The sequence below is a fragment of the Hydra vulgaris genome, chromosome 14 (genome assembly GCF_038396675.1).
Source record: "Hydra vulgaris chromosome 14, alternate assembly HydraT2T_AEP".
Classification (NCBI taxonomy): domain Eukaryota; kingdom Metazoa; phylum Cnidaria; class Hydrozoa; order Anthoathecata; family Hydridae; genus Hydra; species Hydra vulgaris.
The window spans coordinates 855,001-872,500 of record NC_088933.1 but is presented as its reverse complement, the minus strand read 5'-3'; the positions used below and the strand labels follow the sequence as shown (position 1 = coordinate 872,500).

Below are 17,500 nucleotides of genomic sequence, written 5' to 3'. Positions count from 1 at the left end.
AAATCTTTACATGTGGTTTCTGTGAAGGCAAAAAAACGTACTTCAAATATTGCTGAATTGTGGTAAAAATAATTATAACAATATATATATATATATATACATATATGTGTGTGTGTGTGTGTGTGTGTGTGTGTACACACACATATATATATATATATATATATATATATATATATATATATATATATATATATATATATATATATATATATATATATATATATATATATATATGTCGTCTTTCTGTTTGAGTAAAAACTTTTGTTTGTGTTAAACTGTTTTTTTAAGCTTTTTACTTATTTTTTAGGTTTTGGATAAAAAGTACATTTTTGCTAATCTGTCTTCTTGGTATTACATGGATAGTGGGAATCTTTTACATAGACTCTAGATCACTTTTCTTTGGTTATGTTTTTACTATAGTAAATAGTCTTCAAGGCTTTTTGATATTTTTGTTTCACTGCGTATTTGATTCTAGGGTAAGACTTTGTTTAAATAATTTGATTACACTGACCAGCTAAATTTTACGAAAATAGTTTTATTTGTACTTTGTTATTTTTATGGTGCCAAATTCAAATTTGGCATTTGTTTTAGCGTTCGTCACACTGGATTTACTATGTGAGGACTTTAAATGATGCACTAAAGTCCATCAGTAGTCAGAAAGTAATGAAGTTGAAGATTTTTCTAAATAACGATCTCACTAATTTCTTGATGAAATTATTGATCATGCTCACCAGAAACATCACACATGTCACCAGAAACATCACACATGTCACCAGAAACATCACACATGTCACCAGAAACATCACACATGTCACCAGAAACATCACACATGTCACCAGAAACGTCACACATGTCACCAGAAACATGTTTTCAGGGGAAAAGTTAAGATGAGATTCTAAAAAGTGAGATGAGAATCTAACAAGTTTGATTGACATATAGTTGTGCATCATATTCTTGATTAGAGATTCAAATTTTGCAGCTTAATTTTGTCCTAGAAAACCATTGCAAACATTGTAAAGGCAGTCATTCTATCTTTTAAACTGTTTATTGAGTGTCATCAAATTGCTGAATGAGAAGCAGATGCCTTAACTGTGGTCAGATGAAAATGCCTTCTATTACTTTCGCAGAAGTCCATTTGAGGAGTTTTGTCTTCAAAATGTTCATTGCATGTTAAGTTCATTATCAAGTGCTTTCACAAACTGTTTAATGAGGCCTAGTTTTATATATAAAACTTGTTTCACCCAACAAGACTGCATCTTGTTAGGTTAAACAAGTAGAGTATTAGCAATATTCTTTAGTCCAGCAGCGAGATAATCTTACTTTGGCCATACTTCCTTGTTGTAATGGCTATGCCTTGCTTAAGAATTCCAAATACAAAGAAAACAACAGAACTTAATGTAGTCCAGTTAAGATTGCAACTACTTTCAGATCAGTACATGTCATCCACTGATGCCTTTTATACTGTATCACTTTCAAAATGTTTTTCAGATTTTTGTAGATCATTGAATATGTATGGTGTAGTAATTGATTGCTAATATGGAACAAGCTTATATGGACGCTCACTTCTTAGTATATGGAACAATACGAAGCTTTGACGCTCACTTCTTAAGCATTTATAAAAAAATTTCTATTCAGAATTGTGTTCCTGCTCCGAATATTGAAATAAACCATCAATGTCACAACAATAACAAAGTTCATTTTCCAGTTGAAAAATTTTTTGAATGTTTACTATAAAAAGATCTTTTTAAACCTTTTTAAAAATTTTTTTTTTTGTAATCTTGATTTTAGCAGTTCACTATGATCTTTAGTTTTCATATCTCAAATTGAATCCCTTAATTCAAGTTGTGAAAACAATTGAGGTATGTCATTATTTAAATGATGATAGAGGAGGGTCATTATCTTAATGTACAGTGTATTGGCCATCATCTGTTTCTTCAGCATTAGTGTGTATTTCTTCAAGCAAGTAATCAGGTTTCTTGGGTACTGGAATTGGATCTGAATGTATTATTGGACAGGAAGAATATTTCTAGCTCTGGTTGCAGTAAGAGTTTCATGGTGCATAACTTGTGCACAATGAAAAGATATTTAAAAAATATTTGTAACAAGTTTTTAGAGACCTAAGTGTCAAGAACTAACTACTTAATTCATGGCATAAAATTCCTTAATTCAAGCTTGACGACTTAATGACTTATATTACTACATTATTATATTATTATTGTGATGTTGTATTGGCTGAGGTGTTGATGAAATACGTATACAACATGTTAACATAATAAATTAGTATGCAAAGTTTCATGTTAGTCAAACCATTTGAATAAAATCTATTCACATAAAAAACAAACACTTAATTTCTTCATTTTTTTTTTCTTTCTGTTCTTTTTTATATATATATTTTTTGTTTAATTTATTGTCATTGTTTTTTTCAAGTAAAAAGATTTTATTATTGTCCTTTTCTTTTTTTTTTTATTTTTGCTTTCCCATTGTTCTTTTGAAGTAAATTTTTTTTCTTATATGAAAAACTAGTTATCTTAGATTTTTCAGCTAATTTCTTTTTGGAGGGTAAAGTTTTGGTATTTGAAGTATGTCTTCAAAAGAACTTAATGAAGTTACAGTGGTCTCTGAAAAGCTTTCTATTGGCTTTACTTTATCATGACTCTTTAATTTCAATGTAGTCAACTCTGGCTGCTGTAAAATTTCACTTTCTTTTTTGTTATCCCGTTAATAAAATATTTGTTAAAATAAATCATGAAATAAATTTCATGAGGTATGGATAACCTGATATTATTATTATCACTCAAAGATGTCCTTGGATATTTATTTTCATATACCAATTAAATGGGACAATACTAGTTGCTCTAAAACTTGAAGTAGCATTTTCTATATTAGCAGCTAAATGTGCTTTGTTAAAAAACTCTCCTAGATTTACTGTTTGTATTCGTCTTCCTGAATGGTTTTGCATCCATTTCATACATGTTTGATAAAAAAAGGTTTTCAAAGGCTTAAAAAGTCCATGGTCCAATGGTTGAAGTTTATGAATTATGGGTGGTGGTAGCAACAGCATAAAAAATCCATTGTCACGAGCATAGTCTATAAGTTATAAGCATTTAGTATGAGAACAATAGTCGTCAAACATAAGTAAAACTTTATTAATCAAGGAGCATTATACGTGTTTAACAAAATGTTGTATATATTCAATGAATAAATCAGTATTAACCCCTAGTCATTTTCTGAACATTCATGAATAGTTCCAATTGGAGCATTATCTGTGAGTAATAATTTCTCTTTTTTTGCACTTAAATATCATCATGGGTCGTACATAATGGCCAACAGAAATACATGCACATAAAATTGTTCTTGTGACTCCCTTTTCCCCACTGTTTGTCCCTGATTACACCACTTTCCTGTAGATGAGATTATCGACACATGACAACCCAGGCTCATCACAATTAAAAATGTGATTTGCCTCAAAGTGATATTTATCAAAAAAACTTGCTAAATTGCTAAAACAGATTTTAATATTATCTTCATTCAAACCAAATATATTTTATAGAAACTGCTTCTGATTTTCTGAGTAATAAATCAGGATGGCGTTTTGAAAAGCCTTATACAAAGTCTTCTTCTAACCCTCACCCTAACCCCTAACCCTGTCTTCTCCTGCTTATTTACTATATTTGTTAAAAAGATTTGGAATTGAATTTTTCTTGCAGAACTCAAATATTATCAATCTAATATACATCATTGAGAGACCATAAAACGAGTTGTCCATATCTTCATTATACTTGTTTAGATTCTTGGTTATCAGAAAGCACTTTTCTGATTCTTCCAAGTAAATTAGTATGTAAACTACTTTCAAGTGAAACCTTTTTAACACACCAATGTAGTAAATCTTTTGTCATACTAAAATTTTTACAAGCTTTTCTTAAAGATATCTGTTTTAAATTTACTGCTGCAATAGTATTTTTCATGTCATCTCTGTTCCAGTTAGCTTGATTAGTTTTCTCTTGCAGTTTCTCATTTAAAAATTTTTGGTCACTAAATAACAACAAAGTTATGTTCTTTTAAAGTTTCTAATAAAACTATGTTTTACTTTTTCATGCATGCAATTAAAAAGTTGAATTCTTTCATAAAATGGTGGTATCAAGTTTACTTTGATCATTAACTAGCGTTGTCGCTTTCCCCGTAAAAGTGAAGTTAAATATTTCATAAATATCTTCGAAACAAAATAATCTGACATAAAAAGAAGAATGGCAGCTGAAAGACAACTAATAAATTATTAAAAATTCAATATTATGGTAAAAAATCAAATTGATGCAACTCGTAAACTTTTAACTCACTTTTTTGTCATATTTTAGGAAATAACTGATGGAAACTACTTTAAAACATAAAAAATAACATAAAAATTTTAACATTATAAAACAAAACTACTGTATCATTTCAAAGAAATTCTATTCAAGACTAGAAAACTTAAATGCCTCACTTTGCCCCGATATCTACTTTGCCCCATTGCTTATAATAACCTAATTATCTATTATTAATAAAATAAATATTACTTAATTATTATAACTTAATTATTATACAGAATTATTATACAGAAAAAAAATTTAAGCTAATTGAATTCTTTTGTTGTTGTTGTTTATGTGTAATTTTACTTCAGGTTCGAAAAGCTTGGTATGAATTTTTTTGCTGTCAATTTGGTGAAGATAAAGACCTTATTTTGGTTCGAAGTCGAAATAATTCTACTTCAATTACCTCTAGATTTTCATTCAGCAAAAAAAGTAGACAGGTATGATTTAAGAATATATATATATATATATATATATATATATATATATATATATATATATATATATATATATATATATATATATATATATATATATATATATATATAAAGAGAGAGAGAGAGAGAGAGAGAGAGAGAGAGAGAGAGAGAGAGGCCTCGGTAGAAATAATTAAGCCCGAGAGCGGAGAAAAGCTCTTCTAAAACAAACATGGCGAGCCTTGCGAGCAGCTTATCTAAACTGCTTCTTACAAGAGCTTTTGGTTTTTGCACAAGCTATCTTTTGACTCATTTAAAAAATTGCTTATTAAATACAAAGTTTGATTTTTTACTTGTTACAAACATGTTTGTAATGTTAATACTACAAGAATATGTAGTCATTTATTGCGCTGTGTCATTGCGCTGTGAGAAATTCTTTAGAGTAATTTATTGCGCTGTGAAAAAATTCTTTAAACTTTTTTTCTTTAGAGCGTTGTCTTTGGTTTTTCGCATTAGCTATCCATTTATTTTTTAAAATCATTACTTATTTGATAAAAAATTTGACAAAGAGATATAAAGGTTTTTACTGCTTATAAAAATTTTTTTTTTTTTTTCTCATTGAATTAGAGTGCATTTATAGAGTTGTTACAACAATTAAAAAGCCCGCAATAAAAGTGAATAATATATTAAAGTAATTAATATATAAAATATATAATTCATTACATAAAATAATAATTATTATGCTTTAATTTAGAGTGTAAAAATTTTATTTTTAATCAGTTAAATAGTTTTGTATTTTATCAATATATTTTAGAGTGTGAGAATTTTATATTTATCTATTTTTCAGTTAGTTTTTATCAGTTAATTTTATATTTATCCATCTAAACTAATCAAAAACATTTTTATTTAAATCGGCGCCCTTTTTGGTGGGAAGTGAGGCCTGTATATGTACAGGCCTCACTTCCTGTATATATGTACAGGCCTCACTTCCTCCATGGCCTATATATATATAGGCCTTGGAGGCCTATATATATATATATATATATATATATATATATATATATATATATATATATATATATATATATATATATATATATATATATATATATATATATATATATATATATTTATATATATATATATATATATATATATATATATATATATATATATATATATATGTATATATATATATATATATACATATATATATATATACATATATATATATATATATACATATATATATATATATATATATATATATATATATATATATATATATACACATATACATATATATATATATACATATTTATATATATAAATATGTATATATATATATATATATATATATATATATATATATATATATATATATATATATATATATATTAGGGTTATGACTTTTTTTCAACCCCATGCTCCTGTACTGTAGTTTGATGAATTTTTACCTAAAAAGCATGAAATGAACTATTATTCACATATCTTTTGAATAAAGTTCACCCCGCCATGGAAAAATCGATTTTGACATAAGTACTACTATGTATTACATAGTAGTACTTATGTCAAAATCGAACCATTATGTTATTACACTATGTATTACATAGTAGTACTTATGTCAAAATTAAACCAAAGTTTTGACATTTGTACTGCTATATATTACATAGTAGTACTTATGTCAAAATTGATTTTTCAATGGCGGGATGAACTTTTTTCAAAAGGTATGGAAATAATAGTTCATTTAGTGCTTTTTAGGTAAAAGTTCATCAAACTGTGCAAGAGTATTGGGTTAAAAAAAAGTCATAACCATAATATATATATATATATATATATATATATATATATATATATGCATACATATGTAAATACATTCATGCACATATACATTTTTATTTGCATTTAGAGTTTTAGTAGTATAAAGAAAATTAAAAAAGATGATACGCCTGAAAATAGTCTTGCACTTTTGACGGTATGTTTTAGTGATGGTATTTATTATTTGTTTCAAAACTGCTTTTTTTTTAAATGATTTTATTAAATATCTATGTTTCATAAGCAAGAATTCCCACCCACTATTCATACCCATTACGCCCGTGGAGGTACCATGCCAAATTTTTTTTTCTTGCACAGTGATCTTGCTCCCACCCTTGATTGTTAAGGTTTATATTCTAGAGTTAAAAAGTTAAAAATGAATAAATAATTAAGCTTTTAAAAAAAAAAAAAAAAAAACTTATCTTTTTTTTTATCATCGAATATTTTGTTTTCATTTCGAAGAAAGCTGTCTTGCATGTTTTTATGAGTTTTGCTTTTGCATTACTGTTTCTGTTAAAAGCAGCCAAAAGTCTTAAAGAATTGATAATCCTAAGAGATTCCATAATAGTGTGTGTGTGTTTATGTGAAATTAATTCTACAATTTTTTCTTAAAAGTAAATAATGAGACATATTTTAACTTAGCTTTATAATAATAATTTGATCTGTAGATCTTCATATATATGTACATTAAAAATTCATAATTCAGTTTTATCAACCTTTTATAATCCAGTTAAACTGTGTTGTAATAGACTGAATGACATGAGAAATGACGACAGTTTTATCCGATTATAACAACAATATATTTAAAAAAAAGCTGTAATACTTTTTTAATATTTTATCCGATTATAACAACAGTATATTTAAAAAAAAGCTGTAATACATTTTTAACATTTTATACAATTTTAACACCCTTAAGTTGTCTAAGTTGAAGCTGCTAGTCTGGTTGTCACAGCTGGTTTAATTTTAATCGCTCTGCTTTTGTTACTTTTGACCTTCTCCTGTTTTTTTTGGCAACCTTGTTTCCAAACCTTGCCATTTGAACATTTAAACATCTGTTTAATCATACTTTGTAAACAAAATCTCAAATTTACTCAGTTAACGATGGCGAGTTTGCTCGACAATTGCACCGTGGAAAAACACTTGGGAATTGTGCTATGGTTAAATTTTTAGTAATGGAAGGTGAGAAAGGTGGTAAATTCCGCAAAAAAAATATTAAAAATGTACGGAGACAATTGTTTAAATCTTTCGAATGTTTTCAAATGGGTATAACATTTCAAAATGGACATACAAAAGTTTCTGACAAGCAACGCAGTAGACGACTGGTCAAAGTTGGGAAATTCTCTCTCAAATCTCTAATTGACATTATAATTCGGGACAATAGACATACCATTGATGTACTGATGAGTGAAACAGTAAACGCGATGTTAATACTGCCCATAACATTCACAACAAGCTGCAGTACAGGAAAATCTGTGCAAGATGGGTACCCAAACAACTCACCCACACTCGCTAAGAAACTCTGCTTCAAATGTCAACAGTTGAAACATCGGTATATAGTCATATATACAGTCAACAGTTGAAACATTGATATATAACTGAAGAAGAATGTTTTTAAAAGAATTGTAATGTGTGATAAAACATGGATCCACCACTATGAGCTAGAGTTAAAACTACGAAACCTTGAGTTAAAGCATACGACTTCTACCACTCTGAAAAATTTCAAGGCCCAGCCATCGTTAGGTAAAGTCATGCTTACAGTATTCTGCAATTTTCAGGGGCCAATTTATTGCGATATTCTTGAAGACTAAAGAACAATCAACAGCCAGTACTACAGTGACACCCTAAAAGACTTGTCATTCAAACAAAACGCCCTGGGCTCTTGACTGAAGGCCTAATTTTTCTTCATGACAATGCCCGTCTGCAATTGGAGCAGCTGACAAAAGAAAAACCCTAAAAATTAGGCTGGGAAATACTTCCACATATTCCATACAGCCGCGACCTCTCCTATTAGACTTCCATCTGTTTTTTTCCATTTTCAAATACAATAAAAAGGTAAAAAGTCAGGTAAAAAAATGGCATCGAGATCGACTCAAAGAATTTAATGTCAAAGGGGTTTACAAATTAACAGAAATATAAAACAACTGTTGCTGTGGGCTATGTTAAATTATAACAAATATATATATATATATATATATATATATATATATATATATATATATATATATATATATATACACACACACAGTTTGCGGAAAAAGTTCCCGTAAAAAATATAAATAGAAAAAGTTCCTGTATGTATGTATTGTTAATTCCTTACAATCTATTAAACTTTTTGTACTGTTTCAACTAGGGAAAGGGAAACCGGTTTTCGCAAACTGCAAAGTTTTTAGAAATCGAAAACCGAAAATGTTATTTTCAAAACCGGTTTTTGGATATATCTACTTTTGTATAAATTTACTTGGTTATTTGGCAATTCTGAAACACTTTTCTTGATGTGTAGTTGCTAGAGAAAATAAATGAAAACATTCAATTTGCTTCCACGTAAACTTTAACGGTAAGTTAATTTGTGATGTAAAGAAGTGAAACAAATTTTCACAAAAACGAAAATGTCGTTTTTTGAAGTTTACAAGATTAAAACACCAGTTTGGAAGCATTTTTTGTGCTCAAAAGAACTTGAGTTGGCCAAGTGCAAGCTTTGCGACTAAGAAATTTAGTGCAAAGGAGGAACCACAAGCTCCTTGAGGAACCACCTGAGGACAAAGTACAACATTACGTTTGCTGCTGTTGTTACTCCTGAGAGGAAACTCGAAGTCATCAAACCCATTGATTCATTTTTTAAGACAAAGGATCCTGTTGATGTTGTTTTGGCTGAGCTTATTTCATGTGATGGGCTGCCCTTTCGTGTTTTCTTTTACTAGTCAATGTTTGAGAACACCTTTAGAGACACAAAGGTATAAATTGCCTAAAGATGCGAAATCGATGATGAAACATTATGAAGATATCAAAAAAACATATCAGCAGCAATTTGCAGAAAGGAAGCTTGTTGGTTAAAAATTTAACCTAACCCTTCATGAGTATACTTCATCCAGAAACAGAAGATATATAAACATAAATGTTCATATGGAAGGTGATTATTAGAACCTTGGAATGATCAGGGTACATGGTTCTATGCCAGCAGAGAAATGTTGTGTAATTGTTGACGTGAAACTGAAAGAATTGGGCTACGTTTTGCCTGTGATGTTGTTGCAGTAACCACAGACAGAGCTTCTGTAATGAAAAAACTTGCTCAATTTTACCAGACCATCAGCTCTGCCTCGCACATGGAATCCACTTGGCTGTCTGTGATGTTCTATATAGGCAGAAGATAATTGCACACCTGAGCAAGTAACTATTTTAGAAGAGGACCTAGAAGATGATGACAGCGATGAGGAAGGAGGATTAGATGTTTCAGCAGAAGCAGGTGCATCAGCTCTTCCAATGATCAGGGAGGATGTCACAGAACTTATCAACAAAGTCAGAAAATATGTCAGATTGTTTCAAAAGTCTCCAGTTAAAAATGACATGATTCTGCAAAAGCATATCCAGTCTGAGTTTGGAAAGGAGCTGCAGCTAATCTTAGACTCTAAGACACATTGGGACAGCTTACTAGATATGATTTCAAGATTTTTTACCCTTAAGAAATGTATTCAAATTTCACTGATTGAGTTATCAAGCGGTATTATGATTTCTAAGTCTGAATTTACCACCTTACAAAATCTAGTATATGCTTTTGAACCAATCAAGGTTGGTGCTGAAGCACTTTGCAGAAAAGATTCGAACTTGCTCTCATCTGATGGCATTCTGAAGATCATTTTCAAGCAGCTAAAAAGCCAGGAAAACACCTTTAGTCAAGAGCTAGTTGACTCATTTACTAAAAGACTCACTGAGAGGAGGAATGCTATATTAGTATACTTAGTTAAATATCTGAATAATCCTGATGTCATTTATGGAGCAACTCATGACATTTTCGAAAATTCCATGCCAAAGAGAAATGCAATTGCTACTACTGCGTCAAGTTTGTTTGATCGTTTGTTTGAGCAAAAGAGAAGTGAGTCTATAGATAAAGAAAATTTGTCAGATAATGAAACTAGTCAGGAACAAGTACAACAATTGACTTCCTTGTCAGAAGAGCTCGATTTCTCCATCAGAGAGACAGTCAAAGGGGTTTCACCAAAGAAACAAGAAATAGAATCAACTTCCAAACTAATGCTCAAAGAAATGGCGGTATTTAAGCTAACAAAAAAACTTACAAGCAACTAGATTTGTTGCACACGCCTTTGAAGTCAATCTAAGTAAACAAGTGTGAACGCGGAAAGGTCAATTTCTGCAAGTGGTCTATTTATCACTAAACTAAGGTCAAGGTTAAATAATGGTCAACTATGGTTAAATAATGGTAAACTAAGGTCAAGGTTAAATAATGAAACACTTAATGCTTTGTTTTTTACGTGCTTATTGTCTTTAGAAACGTAAATTTAACCATTAAAAGGATTTATCTCAATTGTATTCAATATACGTATATTGTTGCTATATATAATTATGTTTTTGCCGCTGTTGTTCCCCTGAAATATATTTAATAAAAAAATACACTAGAAAACCAGTAAACCGGTTTTTTAAACATTGAAAACAGCGGTTTATTCGAAAAACCGGTTTTAGAAAAAACTTTATTTCCTTTCACTAGTTTTAACCAATGCGATCAATTTTTGTCGCCTGGGTTGAATTTGAAATGAACATTAAGTGCACACAATTTTAACATCCAATTAAATTTGATATTATTACTTTTACTTTTTGGATTTTTCGTCTAATTTAAAATCTGTTTCGGAAAACATTTGATTTAATACATTAATTTATAATAATATATTTAATGAAACAACTATACTATAACATATTTGTTTTTAGGCAAATTCAAAGTGTTGATTTTTACGAGATTTTCCTTCTTTGTTGCAAGAGTTGGAAGTTAATCTGAAGGTTTTTTTGAAATAAAAAGCAATACATCGGAAGGAAAAGGAGTATTGTGTTTATTATTACCGTGTTTAATTGTTAAATAGCATTGACATCATCACGAACACTCATGCAAATCTGGTTGTTATTGTGTTGTATCACCGATATAATATAAATTTGACTTATTTTAACGTATACATGTGCAAAGTGCACTATAGAATCAAAATAAATAATTATTTTATGTTCTGATTTAATGATGCAATCAATGATCAGATGTTGTTAATAGTTTTTTGTGATTCAAAATGATTTGTGTTTTGCATTTATTTTACATTTTAATGTACAAACATTAAGATTACACTTTAACATTTATAGCGGAGATAAAGCTTTTCGTGTACACTTATAACGACCCTTTTGACTCAGACCCTTTAGAGACATCTTTTTTTTTTTTTATAAAGCAGATAAAAGTATCATAATTAAATAAAAGCTGGTGTATTAAATGTTTTAGCAAGCATGATCATATTTGAAATCTCAATTTCATACAAATTTTTTCATTTTTAATTTTTAAGAAAAAGTATTTTTTTTTTTTTGAGATGTTTTTTAGTTTAGATGATTTTTATAAAATTCTTCAAAAAACAAATTTTTCGTATTTATTTTCAAACAAAGTTTATGTTAGAGTAAACGATTTACCTAAGATTTATCTAAGTCTTATCTAAGTTTTATTTAAGTCTTATCTAAGTAAAATTTATGTTAGAGTAAACGATTTACCTAAGATTTATCTTAGTCATAAAAACTATTTTTAAGTCAGACAACTTTAACTATGTATAACACATATATATATATATCACAAATTTTAATATATTTTTTAACAAATCTTTAAATTTAATTTAAATAAATATTTAAAGATGTCAAATAGCACCCAGATTTTTTTTTTGAATATATTAAAGTAATAATTTTGGATTTAATAAGTTTTTTCTCGTTCCCCGAAAAAATAGTTTTTATGACTTAGAACGTTTTTTTTTACATCGATTCAAATGTAAGTTTGATAATAACAAAAAGGTCACTAATCATTAATTTTAAAGGAGAAAATAAAAAAATTAAACTTCTTTACTACCAAAAAGAAATTTATCCAAAACAAATATCTAAAGTGTTTAATATATATTTTACAAATGTTGGACTTGATCTAACAAAGTTGCACCAACTTTTAAATTGCATCTGCAACTAATAAAACAAGACTATGATTTTGACTCAACATTAAAAGAATTTAAAAAAGCTTTTTCCACTATAAAAAGAACAAATTGCGTGGATTCGATGATGCACCCAGGAATACACTTATTTTAAATAAAAAAAAGTATTAGTTAATATAATTCATTCCTTAAATCAAGAAATATTTCCTGATGGTCTTAAATTAGCTAAAGTATTTAGAATTAAAAAAAAATGGTTATTACGCAGGGGTAAGTTTCTTACATATCGCTCACTTTTTCACATTGAGAAAAGTTGAACTTAAATTTAAAACGTTCTATAAGGTTTTGTGCATTAAAACATTTTTATTGTTTCAGCGATATTTCGTACGTCTTCGATATAAAATACTTACAGCCATTTGTATGCATTTTTATACCCTATATATATCAGTCGATGTATTTACAATACACTGCGACTACGGCTATAAAAGTCGTATGTCTTGGATAGCTGGTTTTTTTTTTTTTTTTGTCGTTGCGCTGCGTGTCGAAGTGTTGCAAAACCATACAAAAGATTTTTAAAATCATAAAAATGTATAAGTATGGATTGATCCAATGGTTCCTAAATTTAAAAAACAATAAGTATGATTTTTAAAAAGCAACAGTTATAGGATAAATGGAAAGTTTACCTAAAAGGATTTTTTAACATTTATTTATTAAGATCCCCTAATTTATTTGGCAGTTGAGAGTATTTATTTATACGTTATATTTTAAACTGAAAAGCCGCCATCAGGCCTAAAATGATATTGAAACCGCTTCAACAAAAACCGTTAAAAAGACGATCCAAAGATAATTTCAATAAAACAATTTTCGTTGTTTTTAAATTTTCATTAAAGTTATAAGTTAACAGGGCCGGCGCGAACACGAATTTTTTTGGGGTATGAGTAAAAAAAAAATGCTGAATAATATTTTTTTTTGTTATCTTTAAACTAAATCATTCTAATAGAGTAAAGTTGATTACTAAAAACTAAATATGATGAACATTTGCAAAAAGTTCTCAATTAAAACTTTTTATTTACGACGTCCAAAATTGTTTTTTCCTCTTGTTTTAGAAATTAATAGGGTATTTCTTAAAGCAATTATGTCCAACATATCATTGTTAGTATTAAGAAACATCAAGTTTTGTAGTCGATTAACTTGTATTATGGATCTGAAACAATTTATGACAAACTTTAGTTTGCTTATTGTTAGTTCATTTAATAACATGGCCTCGGTGCTATAAAGCTATATGGCTTTCCAAGATTCATAGCAACAACCTTTGAAAATAATTATGTATAAAAAACGTGCTTAATAGGTAATAGTATAAACAGTTTAAAAAATTAAATAAAATTTTGGAGACAGCAAATTTTTATGTGTTACAAAAGGCCCGGATGATGTACTTATAGGGGATGTTAAAATTATTCTAATATTTTGTTTAGAGTTGGCAAAAATTTCTGGTGCGTTTCTGATGCATTAAAAATTGCTGATAAATAAGACATGACATTTTTAGATAACCCTAAAGCTAGAGTTTTAGTATTTTTATCTTACTATTTGTCAGATGACTTTTCTACAATAAAATTTATAATTGATACTAAAAAACCATGCAAATTTCATTGGTTCGGTTCGAGTTGTTCATCTTATTTTAGATAAATTACGGAGTTGTAAAGAATCAATGATAAACTTTATTGTAAATAACTATATATATATATATATATCTCTTTGTACCGGAAGATAAAAAAAGTTTTTCTAAAACAGAAAATAAATTTAATGTAACTATAATGGCGACGGCGTTCAAAGAATGTAACAATCCTGTGTCTAGCATGGTATAAATTGAATTAAGCGACTAAGAAGATAGTTTTTCTTGTGTACCATTAACTTTTCCAGACATACTACTATATGCTTTATATCATACATACATACATATTTCATATATGTTTTCTTTTATAGTCGTTGCCAAGTATGATACTTCAGCGATAAATATAAATATGTCAGCTAAAAATATAAATACACAAAGCTGGTAAAGTTTGACAGAAAATGTATAATAATTGAAGCAATTTTTAGCTGTGGCAAAAAGTCATTCTTATTACTTGTTGTGAATGACATCGTAATTGTAAACTATCAATTATCAATTAAGTTTAGTTTAAAATCTTGCGCACTTAAAAATAGTATGTAGTTGTAATTATGACACAGTTTTTTAACGGTATATCAAAATATTAACGGTATGTAAAATAGAGTAGGAGAGAGTGGGGCATAATCATACACGGAGCATTGTGAAAAATTGCAATTGTGAAGACATCTTCGCAATTTTTACAACCACTTTCATTTGAGCTATGTTTTGACAAAACAATTATATCATTTTATACCGTTAGTTCTGCTTCAAGTTGAGTTTTGTGGGTTTTTTTTGACGACAAAGTATTTTTTTAGTTTTTAAAATTGCTACGTTTACAGGTATGTTATTAAATGTGTCTATTGGTGAATTACATTATTTTGTAAAGTACAATCCATAGGCTAACAACTTTATTAAACAAAACTATTCAAAAAAATGTTGATACTAAAAATAAAGCAGATTGTTTCTATTAACAAGTATAGGGTAACTTGATACATATTTGAGGTGGGCCCTGAAACTGTAAAATAGTACTTTATTGTGTCATAAAAAGCTCTAAGCATCATTTCTTTTAAACTTTACAATACATTTTTAATAGATTCATGTGAAATCGGATCTCCTAGTATTATTACTAGGAGATCCAATTTCGATACAAAACCATTATTTATTGACACTTAAAAATGACATTTAAACGACATGTCACTTAAAAATGACATTTATAACGACATAAAAAGAATGATTCGGACTATTGTGGACCGACACATTATTTGGAATATACCGATACAACAGATAGGGCGGGGAGGGGTAGTACGGATAGAATTTTAAATATATTTTTTCTAATATATTTTTTTTTTTTAGTTAAAAACCACCATAAAAACTTTTGTTATTTTTTTTTCAGGGTGTATACAATAAAATCACAATGAGTAAAACATAAATATATTTTAAATAACTAACATACTAATCCTATATTAACAACACCTTTTATATATCCAAGTTACCCCACTGGTGGGGTAATACGGATACTCATTATATTTGATATAAGGATACTCATTATATTTGATTTGATATCACACTTATTGCTTTTCACGTATATAAAAAGTCAAACTGTATTGGTTATGTCTAGCAGTTTCTTTTACTTACTGATACCGTCTTCTTTTCAGCTTTATTCTTTTCTTCTTCTTGTAACCTTGCGACAACATCTTGTACTGTTAAAATTTCTCCCTTTTTGGCCTGGACACGTGCTCTGCGTTTTTTTGAATTTGCAAATACTGTCAGTGTAGGTTGACTTGGGCTAGGTGTAAGTACAGAATCGATTGCTCTTTGCAGATTTTTTACAACATTTTCTTTTTTGTTAGTCTTATCTACTTCCTTGTGCTTTCGTTGCATATTCACTATCTTTTTCATAGGTTTTGATTTTTCAGCAGGGTAAAGACCACTACCATTAAAACCACTTTTCAGGAGTTTGTTATCTATCTTACTGATAAGAACTTTTAGTAAAGTTGGAAATACAGACTTGTCAACATTTTTATGTCTGTTTTCTCTTAACCAATCTTTAAGGATTTTCTTCAAATGGGATTTCAATGGAGCAAAAAAACCAATATCAAGAGGTTGTAATGCGTGGCTTGTGTTCGGAGGTAACCAAAGTAAAATTATATGATTGTTCAGAGCCTTTTTAACAGTAGAATATGTTATATGGCTGTTGTGTCCGTCACATAACAACAACACAGGCTTTTCATAATCCTTTACATGTATAATAAACCTGTCAATCCAACTTTCAAAAATAGAGTCCTCCATACAACCGGATTTTGTTACACCATACATTGCATTTTCTGGTCCATTTTGACACCATGCATCATAAAGGTGGATGGCTTTGTAGACGACAAAGGGAGGTAGACACTGGACATTTGCTGACCCAAAAAACAGTCTTTCCCTGGCTTGTCATCTTTGAATGGAGTTCTTTTGCCAATAAATGTTATATAGGATTTAACCATCAGTTTGATATCTTCTCTATCTTGTGGAAAACCCTTATCAGCTAAGTACATCAAGGCTTCTACTAGAAGATTTTCCTCAGAGCTATTTAAAACAAACCCACGACCACTTCCAATTTTTTTGTCTTTCCTTTGGATTTGATCATGGGATCGTCTGTATAATGTCCCATAAGGAATTCCAGAAGACTTTGATATACTGTATACTGACTCTCCTTCCTTAACAAGCTGTATGGCAGTCATTATTTTGCTGTGATCATATGTACCGATAATCTTGCGTTAGTATTCACGAGGCATAATAATTTATTTCAGTTTTATTATTTTATCTAAAATATTTTAAAACGAACTTTAGTTACATAAATTTTATAATTTAATTATAAAGTAAATAGGAATACCAAAATAAAATATAAACATTTAGATGGGAGTTTAAATTTTACCCTAGCCATTCAGTGAAAACAAATTTGATCTTAATGTAAATAGTTCAGAAGCATTAAATAAAACTATTATATGTCACTGAAAAATGTACAATACTATATTAAAAAGCAAAAGTGAGCATAAGTGTATATTTAAATGTCTTGTAGTTTGTGTTTTTGTAATAAAATACTATAATATGAGAAGGATTTTATATACTTTATATATATCCATT

General features: G+C 28.7%; 2 protein-coding genes across 3 annotated transcripts in view; one reads left to right on the top strand and one right to left on the bottom strand.

The window, feature by feature from the left end:
- Positions 1-11,854, top strand: part of LOC100213547 (adhesion G protein-coupled receptor L4) — a 64,899-nt gene extending 53,045 nt beyond the window's left edge. For both annotated transcript variants that reach the window (XM_065817748.1, XM_065817749.1), the window contains 5 exons: positions 1-62; positions 308-476; positions 4,655-4,783; positions 6,669-6,734; positions 11,510-11,854. The exon at positions 1-62 is cut by the window's left edge and continues 21 nt beyond it. In XM_065817748.1, coding sequence (XP_065673820.1) covers positions 1-62; positions 308-476; positions 4,655-4,783; positions 6,669-6,734; positions 11,510-11,527 — 444 coding nt within the window. In that variant the 3' untranslated portion in view covers positions 11,528-11,854. The remainder of the gene's footprint in view (positions 63-307; positions 477-4,654; positions 4,784-6,668; positions 6,735-11,509) is intronic.
- Positions 11,855-15,988: 4,134 nt separating this feature from the next.
- LOC136090507 (uncharacterized) lies at positions 15,989-16,663 on the bottom strand. The gene has a single exon (XM_065817217.1). It carries the CDS (start codon positions 16,661-16,663, stop codon positions 15,989-15,991), a length of 675 nt encoding a protein of 224 aa, XP_065673289.1.
- Positions 16,664-17,500: the final 837 nt, after the last annotated feature.

Excerpts from the sequence above, each read along its gene's own strand:
- LOC136090507 (XM_065817217.1), bottom strand. The coding sequence starts at position 16,663 with ATGGAGGACTCTATTTTTGAAAGTTGGATTGACAGGTTTATTATACAT.